Source organism: Conger conger, chromosome 10, assembly GCF_963514075.1.
Source record: "Conger conger chromosome 10, fConCon1.1, whole genome shotgun sequence".
Taxonomy (NCBI): Eukaryota; Metazoa; Chordata; class Actinopteri; order Anguilliformes; family Congridae; genus Conger; species Conger conger.
The window spans coordinates 27,883,361-27,895,704 of NC_083769.1; the positions used below are offsets into that span (position 1 = coordinate 27,883,361).

The 12,344-nt window shown below is 43.2% G+C and overlaps 1 protein-coding gene across 2 annotated transcripts in view; it reads left to right on the forward strand.

Annotated features, from left to right (window-relative positions):
* LOC133139129 (FYVE, RhoGEF and PH domain-containing protein 5-like) overlaps positions 1–12,344 on the forward strand; it is a 45,714-nt gene that overhangs the window by 20,080 nt on the left and 13,290 nt on the right. For both annotated transcript variants that reach the window (XM_061258461.1, XM_061258462.1), the window contains exons 6-11: positions 2,597–2,748; positions 3,494–3,650; positions 9,039–9,129; positions 9,330–9,380; positions 9,898–9,956; positions 10,956–11,027. In XM_061258461.1, the coding sequence (XP_061114445.1) occupies positions 2,597–2,748; positions 3,494–3,650; positions 9,039–9,129; positions 9,330–9,380; positions 9,898–9,956; positions 10,956–11,027 (582 nt within the window). The remainder of the gene's footprint in view (positions 1–2,596; positions 2,749–3,493; positions 3,651–9,038; positions 9,130–9,329; positions 9,381–9,897; positions 9,957–10,955; positions 11,028–12,344) is intronic.

Sequence of the window (12,344 nt, forward strand, 5' to 3'; positions counted from 1 at the left end):
GGTTAAAAAGTGGTTCAGGGATCTGGGAATACCTTTGAAGAGCATGTTTAGTAAGACCTGCATGAACCGGCTATGTTCAGAGGACACATTATTGTCCCAAATTTTCTTCAAAGAATCTAAATCTTTTTTAAACCATTATCAAATGTTATATTTTAAAAAAAGTGTCCTCCAATGAGCTCCCAATAGCCATGCAGAAATAATGGAATCCTGTGAAGTCATCAGTGGCATCACTTCCTCTGCCACGCATCCATCTCTTTCTTTTCTTTTATGGTTATGACATTCCTCGCAGTGAAGCAGTGGCCTTCGGTTAGTTGTGTTTATCAGTGTTGTTTCAGCAGCAGGGGCTTCCTGTTTGTGACGTTGGTGGTCTGAAGAACTCCTTTAGTCATGTCGTGGCCTTTATCAGGGTAATGTCTCTCTAAGCATGCCCACGTCATAACTGGGGGTATGAAGGAGGTGAGTGAAGGTGAGGTCAGGGGAAGCCAAATGCATCAGTCAGTCTGAAGTGGTGTTGGCAGTATAGCAGATTCACATGTACAGCTCAGCTGATGCAAAATCCCTTACGAAAAATTTATTTTTATATAATAGTTCACATGTGTAATCTTCACACGTGGGGTGTTCACATGTGATCTTTGAATGTCTATCACCCCTTCCCAAAAATGTTTTCTAATAGATGGAACTTAAACATGCATAGACTAAGAGGGATGTGAGGCACACATTCCATAGAGATTGCAGGATCAATAACTCTCCCAAACAGACAGTGATCCACAAGTCATCAGTTTTTTTATGGTGCTAGCCTTACAAAAACAGCGGTTGACGGAAGGATTCCCTTGATTACTTTCTGCTTTAATTATTACTTTATCTAAGTATCATTGGCTCTAATTATAGGATTGCCCATAGTGAACTGACAATATAATGGTGAAAGATGTCTTCCAAAGGTCCACATAGCTATAGTTTTGTTTGGTAGCGACCAGAATAGTGTAGCCAGAATAGAAGGCTGGAGGTGATAAAACAGTCGAATACCACAGAGTAGAGATGTGATCAGGACAGTGGTGTAGAGTGGAGGGAAAGTAGAGTCATTCAGAAGCAGAGACCCTGCTATGCGCAGTAAGTGATGGAGTGTAACATTAGTAAACAGCCATCTGGTAGTTTTCTGTTTGCAATCATTGTGGCTGTGCCTTACACTGGGTATATTTTACCATGCAAATACTAGTCAGGGGAAATAAACTTGTTCCTTGCTCTTTTGGAGAATTGCCCTGTTAAAGTGTGTTATGAGAGAGCAGATGTGCCATTTTCCTGAGTGTGTACCCAGTTTAATTCTCTGCATCAGGTTTACTTCATGCCGTTGATTTTTTGTGGTCACAGTATTTGTAAGGTCAGCTGGAAGTTCTTCTTTCATGTTACAACACTAATTTCCAAACCACGTTTGAGACATCAAACTTATATCTCACTGTATTTATGGCTCAGGCAATCTCCAGAAAGTAATTAATATGATGGCATTTTTTTCATGATTTAGGGTCATTACATCCATCTCCTTTAGTTTATTTATGATATACAGTAGAGTCCAATCATCTGTTTCCTAACAAAATGGCCTCCATATTCCTGAGATAGTACTGTACATAGTAATTAAAATGTGGTGAAACCCTCAGAAACTTTTAAAATAATTCTCAGTACTTTTATACAAGTCCACAGGACTGTGAAAGAAAGACATTTATAAATATAACATTAGTGTCATTCTCATTCTAAAAGGATGATGGTCATGGGAGATTTGTACAGCACCTGTAGCGTGGAAAAGCAGAAAATTCTGCTGTCAGTTTCTGGAATGTTCCAAGTAACACTCCCTCTCACATGCATCTGAGACCACCGCGTGAGAGATTCTGAAGAAAACACACGGCCTATTGTTCTATTGTTTGGCCTGTGAAAAAGTAAAGACCATCCACCCATTCCCGAATGGGAAGTCGGGAGGAGATTTTCAGCCTTTGTTTCCAAAAAAACAAATTGGTCTCAGGCAGCTATAAAGACGTCACTGACCTGAGGCCCCTTCACCTTCAGTTATTGACAAATAATGATTGATTAAGCTCTCCTTGCAATTGGGGATGTTAAGTTGACAAAATATGAATGTGTTTATTTACAATTAACCCACTGAGTAGTCAGAACAAGTGGCATTTGTTTAAGTGATAGTAACAATATTAATAGCATATAAACTTATGTAACAAATTGTCCGAAGGACTGGCTCACAACAGCTGTTATTATTCTGTGTTATTCTTAACCTTCTTAAATGTAGCAACTGGAATGGGCTGCAGGAATGACTCCTGAGCACTTATCCTTCACATGAGGGATGTTAAACATGTACAAAGTCACATGTACAAAGTCTGTAAACATTTAAACGTGAATTAAATTAAACACTAAGCCTTTTAGATATTAACACAGTAAAACTGTTGGATCTGTGACAGGTTGTGTGAGGTTCAGGGGCCCAGGTGAGGAGATGGGGCTGTCTGGGGCGGTTTTTGTCTCATATGTGGTGTAATTTATGGGTAATCCTGAGAGTTTTGCACTGTGAGCCCTGATAGAGGCCTGCTCTTTCATTCCGTGGCAGGATTTCAGGCAGACGGTGGGGGCTCCAGTGGGAGAGGAGGGGGAGCCAGCTCTGCAGGAGGACAGGCTGAATGAGATCCTGAGCAACCTGCCCGAGATCTACCAGCTGCACTGCCACATCCTCACAGAGCTGGAGCACCGCATCGCACAGTGGTGAGAGGCCGATACGTCCTCCGCACACACACAAAACATACATACACACACACACACACAACATACATTCGCACACACACAGAACATACATACACACACACACACACAACATACATTCGCACACACACAGAACATACATACACACACACACACACACAACATACATACACACACACAGAACATACATTCACACACACACACACACACAACCTACATACACACACAAAACATACATTCACACACACACAACATACATTCGCACACACACACACACACAGAACATACATACACACACAAAACATACATACACACACTCAACATACATACACACACAAAACATACATACACAAGCACACAAACACTGTGTACAGTTCTTAACCACTACAAATACCAGCACACATCCATGCCCTCTCATGTGCTGTAACCCACAGAACACCTATTGATCCCTCCATTCATCCTTTGTTACTTGATATCAGTAAAGTGTCTGCCACATATCATGTGCAGTGCTCATCCAGTTTCTGGTGGGTGATTTCGCTTCATAAGCAAGAAGCATGTTTCAATCATTAGACAAGCTTTTCACGAATAGAGAGACATTCTCTGATGTGTATTAAAATGGCCCTATATAGAAGCCGGAGGAGAAATGTGCATTGGGCAATACCAGTACCCCAGAGAGGCTATGCACTGTACACAGTGAAGGGGGTAATATGTGATTCTCATTGGTTCTGGTTCTTTACCACTCCTTCAGGGAGGAGAGCCAGCGGATCGCTGATGTCATCCTGTCACGCCGGGCGGAGTTCTCCGTCTTCGCCCTGTACATGGCCCATTACGACCGGAGCGCAGCCCTGCTGGAGGACAGCTGTCACAACAGCCCCGCCTTCGCCTCCATCGCCAGGCAGTTTGAGGTGAGGATCACATCGTCTTGGGGATCATTTTCATCACCAGGGATCATTTTCCTTAAAAACATCTAATCCAAGATTACTTTCCCACAATATAATGTGGAATTCCGCATAAGCTCTGCTACGTAATATAATGCACACAAATGTATACTGTAGGTGTACAGTATAAACTCAACTCAAGAGCAATGAGCCCACAGACACAAACCAACCAAAGCATAACCCTGAGTTTCAGTTGACTCTAAAAGGATTATTGACTCTACATCCTCAGTGCTTTACAGCGTGTGATTTACTGAGACTTACAGACAGTGACCCTTTGGCATTTGAGTGTTCCGCCTGTTAATCGCTGTCTGTGAAATTGAATGTGTGTGCAATATTTTGTGTACAATGGAGAGCATGGTGCTTTTTGGATATGGTAGATAGCCAGTGCATTATGGGTAGTGTATTGGTGCTCTGTATGCCTGCAGAGCTGCACTGGGATGCCTGGCTCAGTATGGAAGACAGGAAGCAGGTATTGAGGATTCTTATTTTTGGATGTGATTATGCTGGGTTAAACATGATTGTTTCCATTTCTTGAGAAAACAGTTCCATAGTAATCAATAAATCCATTCCCTTTGTTTTGCTGGAATCTACCCTCTCTGTTTACACACAGAAAGCTCCTTGTACAGCTGCTGGTAGTTTGTATTTATACATTTAGGCCGGTGACCTGGTCTAATCACTGGTCTGGTGACCTCATTTCAGCCAGTGAAGCATCTGGATAAATTCTTACAGCTATTCAAAACACAGGGCCAATTATGTACAGTGTGTTCCAGAAAATGAAATCAGCTCTTGTTTGGGTCCGGGCAGTGGCACAGCCGGTGTACCGGAAGCAGTGGCTCTTCCTGTTCTCCCTGGCTTATGTAACGCAGAGAAGTACAGTCACAAGCGGGGCAGAAATCCACGTGACTCACACAGCAGCCGAAACGACCTGAAATACCAGAGCGTGGGCCAAAAGGGCAGCTGGGCAGCGCTGGAGTCTGTGCGGCACAGGCGTGCCCAGTGTGAGGAAAGTGGCTGAATAGCGTCTCAAACCCCACCGTGCGTCTGCTTCCTGTCCGCCGTGATAAAGGAACACTGAACGCTGTCTGATTGTCACTTCCTCCAGAACGGTGCCTTGTTTTTATTTAATCACATTAAGTGATTTTTTTATTTATTTAATCACATCAAGTGTTCTGCAGGGCCAGACGCTGGAAGGCTGAGCACGGTGATGTGTCATGTCTACTACAGGACTACCTCACAGGACATATTTCAGCACCGCTATCAGCCCCTGTGAGATGGCACATAATCACCCATACAGTACAGTGATCAATGAGCTGAACAAACATTAATACTGTCTCAGGCTCTTTGGCTGAAGTCTTACTGTAGCAGTTCATTTCCCAGTACAGATCTTTGTGGATTAGTTCTAACATATGAAACACAGGGGTAAAATTCAATAGGAAGTCATTTGACATGATACATTGATGAATGTGTAGAATATTGATGAATGCGGTGGTGAATGCATGTTATGTGAAATTAAGCCAATTGCAACGACTGTAAAGATCAAGAAGGCTTTGATATTGTTATTTGGCTGTTTCTTGTTAACAAGGATGAAAAATTATTGTTTACCCATGTAAAATATGAGCCACTGAGCACATATTTTCACTTCCCTTGTATTCCGCTGGTATTCCCGCTGTTATTAGAGATGGGCACAGTGTGCATCTAAAGTGAGAATGTGAAAGTGCTTTTGGAGTGTAATTCTGTTGTGGGGGCAGGGGTGACAGTGATGAAGTGTTTGTATGGGATGATTGTATCACTGGAAGGACCAGATAGTATCAGAGAAGCTGCAGCCACTGTTGCGTCTACACTGTCTTTTATTTATGAGCTGACTGCCGGAATGTTAGTGTGTTAACCGTGGTGTCACCCCCCCTCCCTGCAAGGAATACGTGTGTATGTGTTTATTTATGTAGGTCTGTTTGTAAACATTTATCCCTGTATATGTGTGTGCTGAAGAGATTCAGGGAAGTAGCTGGTACAGTAGTGGGAAAAAGCTAATTAGAGAGAGGTCCCCAATCAAATCAACATATTGCACAGGCTGTGCTTTGGCGGCGTGTGGCATTGATTTGCGAGCCCTTCCTGGCTGTTGGCAAGCCATGATGCGGCTGCAGAAGACACTAAGTGCTGGTCAGCACGTCTTTAAACGTCGGCCTCGACCTGTTATAAAAGTCACTTTCAGTGAAAATGCTGTCTGGATTGCATTTTCTATGGCCCTCTCTCAAGAGCCGTTCTATCAATGTGGGGGGGGGGGGGGGGGGTGTTGCGATGTTGCTTTCTTAACCTGGAACCAGGATGTCAGTTGCTCTCAGTGCAGAGTGTAGTCAGATATTTTAACCCAAGACCACACAAGCGCACTGAAGAGATGGATTCTGGAAAAAGATGAAAGGACACAGTCCGTTAAGATACTAGTACATGTATTCTCTGCCTTTGGTTCTTTCATCCTCTGATATGTTGCATTACGTGAGTGATGCTGAGTAACATGGGGCTCTCATCACAGACTGAGCCCTGGAGCCAGGCATCAGCAGTCTCAGCCTGAGTAGTTTGTGTTACTAGTCGACTATGCCCCGGCGTTTCATCCCACTGGCCTGGGAGGACCCCAGAACTAAACTACTGGGGTGCTGTGGGGACCCCTGAACTAAGACAGCACCTACTGAAATGATAAATGTATTCCAGACAAAAAAAGAATTGGGACATTAAGACACGCTATGCTAACAAGCAGGTTAATTCAAGTGATGGTGCCATTGCATTCTTACCTGTCCGATGGTACACTGCATTCCAACACAATATGTTCACCTCTCGATATATTGGTTTTTTCAGAGAATTCTATTTTTTTCCTTTTTATTTTAAAGTCAATATGTGTCTAAGCTCTGATGACCTATGTCAGTGATGTTTTAATAATGAAGCTGTGGTGATTAAACTTCCTAGATTGCAGATTCATTATTAATTCATACGCATGATGAATCCTACTGGAAAGTTCCAAATTCAAGGGATATTTACTGGAATAAGCTCCAGTTAGCTCTCCCACATGTGAGTGCCTGAGCATGAGTTGAGGCTATAATGTGAAATATCTGTCTTTTTTTCTCATTAGATAAAAATCATATTTGTCCAATCAAGCAAATCCTATTACATCCATAGAGGCTGAAAAAGTGATTTACTGAATCATGCTCTTCTAAAAAATCACTATCCCCATCCCTCTTCAGTTCTGTCAGACCACTAATCAAAATTCTCTGGTGACAATTGTCATCCCATTGCCCATTCCCATCAGCACTTTTATAACCGTTACAAAATGTAATCTGTAAACAATTATACCAGGACTAGCTTCACACTAAACCTTGCATATAGGCGTTGGGCTTAGGGAAGCATAGTTTTTTTTTTTTTAATAAAGACCCTTTTAAATCAGCGTATCCTCCCCATCGTGTTATCTTTTAAGCAGACAGGAAGTGGCTTCTACGGGGGCCTTCACTGTGAATGAAGGGGAGCCAAAGCAGCCTTCCTGCCAGGAACACAGTGTGCTCTGTAGTTATGTCATGTTATTAGGCAGGACAGCTCGGTTGGATTAGGAATCCAGCAGTGTGGATGGGCCATGTCCCTGGGTGTTAAATCCCTAATCTCGCTGTTCTGAACTGTAGATTGGTGTGGGGCCAGCACTCTGGGTTCTGGAGCCACACAAATAAAGGAGTGTCACAGCCAATTAAGCCCCCATCGATTTCCTTCTCCTTTTCTGTGTGCCATGCCTGTGTCTTTAAAGTGATCTCAATTAATTCACCGATTATCTTTCTTTTTTTTAAAGTCAGTCAGGCAACTGACATACATTCTACATGAAATCGGGTGAAATTTACCTTGAAACTTCTCTCGGCTATTATACTGCTGTAGGACTCCATTGAATATGCCAGTGTCAGGAGTGAGAGTGATGCTGGGTAATTATTGTGTGGATTGTGAGTGTATGAATGTCCTTCAGTATTTCTTCACTCGTGCCAGCATTCTGCATGGAAGTAGATAATTTAGAGTGATAGTGAGGGTTGGATATTGGGCACAGTAATTTGCATGCTTTGGGTGCCAAGAGCAGGATTTTCATGTTTGGTGCCATCCATTTGCCGTGAATTGAGGGAGGTTAAATGAGCCATTGTGTTTGGTGTACACTTTGGATGTTGAATGTCTGAATGTTTTTGGTGTACACAGAGTTTTTGATTCTGTGATTGTGTATGCTTTAACATTGAGATAATGAATTGGTACTTGGGGTTTGGACAAACATATTGAAAGTGTGATTGTGTTCAGGATTGTATCAGTGTTTTATTTGGGTTGGAAATTCTGTTCATTCTTGTTAGAAAGAAGACTAAAGACAGTAAATAGTGGCCTATGGGTATACACCTATATTAGATAAGACAAACAAGGCCCACAGAATATCATTGCTATCATAGCTATGGAGTTATATGGTTTGTTTCGCTGTAAACATATTGTAGCCTAGAATTGGAAAGCGTGATGTCTGCAATATGGCGATTTGTAATGTGGGGTTTAAGCAGCACGGGTTTCAGTAATGACAGTTGCAGTGTGTTCAGAGTGCTCCTACTGTACCTATTGTTTATGATGGTGTGTTCCCAGTGCCTGAGTTTTACTGTAGTTCCTCAAAATATAATAGTACCCTGCTATTCTCCATTGACATCTGTGTACCAATATATTAAAACCTGGATCCCTCAGGGCAGAAGAAAGGTTATTGTTGTGTGTGTAACTGATGTTATGGGAGAACTGTGTGGCCTCCCAAACCTTTTATGATTGATGTAAGTTAATGGAATGGAAGGTTTCCATAAGTCTCTTGATGTTTTTTTATAATAAAAGGATAAGTGAGAGGCTTTCTCATTTTCGACTATATCTTCTCTTTGGGTCCGAGCAGGGCGCCCGTGTCCATTAAAATGATCCAGGAAAGGCCTTATTTGACAGGCTCAGAAATAGAGCTGTGTGTCCTGGAGGCCTAATCCCACATCCCTCTAGTAACCAACATTTTAGTCAGACACATCTTTTCATTTGTTTCATTCTTCAGGCCATATTTTTCCAAAGATCCTTTATTATCATTACCGTAAAAATATATACTTTGGGAATTAGGGTGTTGGGAAATGTGTATGAAATATTACTCTTAAGGTCGAGTATGAAAAGGAGCCATTTCAGACACATTTCAGAGGGCCTGAACAATTTGTCCAGTTGGTTTTATAACCTCAGAAGTTGGGAAAGTCATCTATTAATTTTTATGAGTGTCTATGATCATAAATAAGGTGGAATAAAAGAGAAATTTGATCACATCGGTGTTAATATGGGCCCTTCTGCCCCATGCAGCTGCAGAGTCCGTCCGGGAGGAAGGTCCCCCTGAAACAGCAGCTGCTGCAGGTCATCGTGCGTATGCTGCTGTACCGTATGCTGCTCACAGGTACATGTGCTCCCTGGAGCAGGGCCTTAATGATGTTTAATGACATGAGCATCTTTCACATGCTGTAGCATATACCTAACATCTTCAATTTCTCCTGTTTTTACCAAAGTGCAGTTGTTCAAAGAACAACCAAATTGTAATATTTGTAAATATCTCCATTGCGGATATGTTGCGTCAATGTCTTTATTTTTTTCTTCCAGATTACTTAAACAACCTCTCCCCAGACTCCAAGGAATATGAAGATACGCAAGGTACTGCTGGAGCAATTTCTCTCTCTCTCTCTCTCTCTCTCTCTCTCTCTCTCTCTCTGCTGCTCTCTCAATCTCTCAGTTCATGGATTATTCATGAAGCGTAGCCGCATCAGTATCTCCTGGCACTATCGCAGCCTGTTAGCTACTTCCAGGCTATTACCCCCTGACACTTTGAAGAAACACACTGTTGTGCGCAGAAAGGAGCCCATTGTTTTGGGAGCAGCGGAGCATTCATCATGGCACATACGTGCCACAGACAGGTTGGGGGGTTAGCGCTCTGTCCCACACACGGTGGCTTTCATTTTGTGTGTCACCCGCTGTGTGTGTGTCCTTCAGTGTGTCTCAGCTCGTCTGTCTGTCTGTCGGTCTGTCTGGCCAGGCGTCTGGCTAAGCTCGCTCTGTGTGTGTTCCTGCCCTTATATCTATCTGTCTGCTCCTTTTATTTGGCTGTCTGTTGAGGTGCATGTCTGACCCCGCACCTCCCACCCATCCCTCACTCTCGTTCCCTCTTTCTCAGCTGCTCTGGGGGTGGTCTCTGAGGTGGCTGACCAGGCCAATGACTGTCTGAGGGATGGGGTGAGTGACCGCTCTCTGACTGACCTTGAGCGACCGTGGACTATCTGTTCTTCTTTGTCACCTCAGGACACGGTTACAGCTACCATTTATTCACACTCACGTCTGTCCCACTTGCTCTTGCCTCCGGATCAGCAATAGTACCTTAATAGTTTTTATGAATCAGAAATTGTATGCATCACGTCCAATTCAACTCATTAATGAGAGAATAAACTCCACTAGATTCGTGCAGACCAACGTGCATGAATGAATGTTTGATGTTTGTTATGTTGTCACCACTCCATTCACGCAATGCTATGCCATTCGGAATACAGATGAATTTATTGTCTAGTTATGTTTGTATTTTCATATTTATCTCATTGTCTAGGCATTAGACGCTGATATTCAGGTGTTTTTTCATCCCTTGCTTGGTGATACACGATGTCCTGAGCATTTTGAAGACGTAGCATGTCTGTTTTAGAATTATGTCACCATGCCTATTTCCTCACTCAGGCAAAACGTGTCTCCATCACAATTAAGATTTCTGCATGCTGTGAATTTAATCATTTTTGTCTCATGCTGTTTTACTCAGCACAGTGCAGTTAAAAAAGCAGAAAATCTCCAGCTGTGAGTGTCTTTTCAAAGCTGAAGCTAACAGCACGCTGACCGTGTGTGGAGATGCCTGGCTGCCCTCACTGCCTGGCCTACCATGTTTATACAAGCTGCACCAGGAAAAAACGATTCCAATAACAGTCCACATGTGGCAACTGTAAAGGGTTTGGTGAGAGGGGGTATGTTAGGAAACTAGTGACCCTGTCCCACTGCCCACCCGACCCTACCAAAGATCCCCTTGGAATCTCTTCTTTTGACCATGACAAGGAGTCCTACTGTTTTTACCACTCCTGTCCTAGGTCTTCGCTTTCAATCCACTCCTCTCTCATACAGCATCTCTCTCCATCCCACACTGCTTCACTCCTTCTCTCCCTCTCACTCTCTCTTCATCTGTCTTCCCCTGTCTTTCAGGAGAACTTGCTGCGCCTGGTTCATATTGAGTACAGTGTCAGAGGCCAGAGAGACTTGCTCCAGCCAGGAAGGGTGAGTTCTGCTGGGCCTGATAAGGACATTGTTTTTGTACGAGCTTTGGGCCGTAAACACTGGAGGGCATTCTGTGACTTATGTAATTAGTAAGAATCCAGCCCCCCTTCCATTGGCAGGAGGGTATGTTTCTAAAAAGGACAGTCTGGAAACCCCCTTTATGTTCCAGGTGTTCTGATCAGGAGCAAATGCATGTGAAGTAGGTGACTGATACAGAGGCACGGCACAGTGGTGTCTCATACAGCAGTATCTGTGCATATGCTGGATGAGGGAAAAGAAAGAACACAAGAAAACACAGGCACTGTGAGCTGAACACAAGAGAACACAGGCACTGTGAGCTGAACACAGGCACTGTGAGCTGAACACGAGAACACATGCACTGTGAGCTGAATACAGGTGCTGTGAGCTGAACACGAGAACACAGGCACTGTGAGCTGAACATGAGAACACAGGCACTGTGAGCTGAATACAGGTACTGTGAGCTGAATACAGGTACTGTGAGCTGAACACAAGCGAAAACGAGGCCAGGAGTGAGAACACTTGCTGACAGGCATGTGATGAGACCTGAGGATCTGTCATTGAAGTTCAGGACAGGAACGTGGGGAACAGTAGGGGGCATCTGGGGAACGGTACATACAGGAACACAGTGTACGCTATCCTCAGGGGAGAGCAAAGTTCTGACACGTGTGGCTTGGCTGCATTTGTGTCTCGCCTCACTCAAGAAAAATATACTCCCAAACAGCCCCTGCTGAATACTCACTGTGTGTTGTGTTCATCTTATGTTTCCCTGGTTACACCAGTGAATATTTGCATCAAAGAAACTGTGCTGCCCCAGAGATAGCTGTCTACATGCAGTTATTAACTAACCATAAGTCAGACCATAAGTCAGTGGAATATGAATGTTTCTCTCAGGACTTACCTTTTAGTGTTTAATTGATTCTTTCCACCACTATATCAGTTAGCTGTGTATTCTGCAGAGTAAACCTGATGAGATTTTTCAAAATATTTTGCAGTAAAATGTCAGTCCTGTTTATTTTTTCACTGTGTGGTTTGAATGTTGGAGGTAGTCATAGAGACTCTTTCCGCCCTGTTCTTTTCATAGAATTCTTATCTTGCCACCACCAGCACCTCATTGGTAGTAAACCAACATACATATTTTCATTTTCACCATAAATCATTTTATGTGTGCCCCTAATTATTAGTCAGGGTACCCACCCTGCCATGGTTTTATTGATACTGATACTGCTATTTTTATCCAGTTGTACAGGATGTTCAACGTCAGAACCCCCAGAATTTCTGTACCCCCGTTGTGCTTTG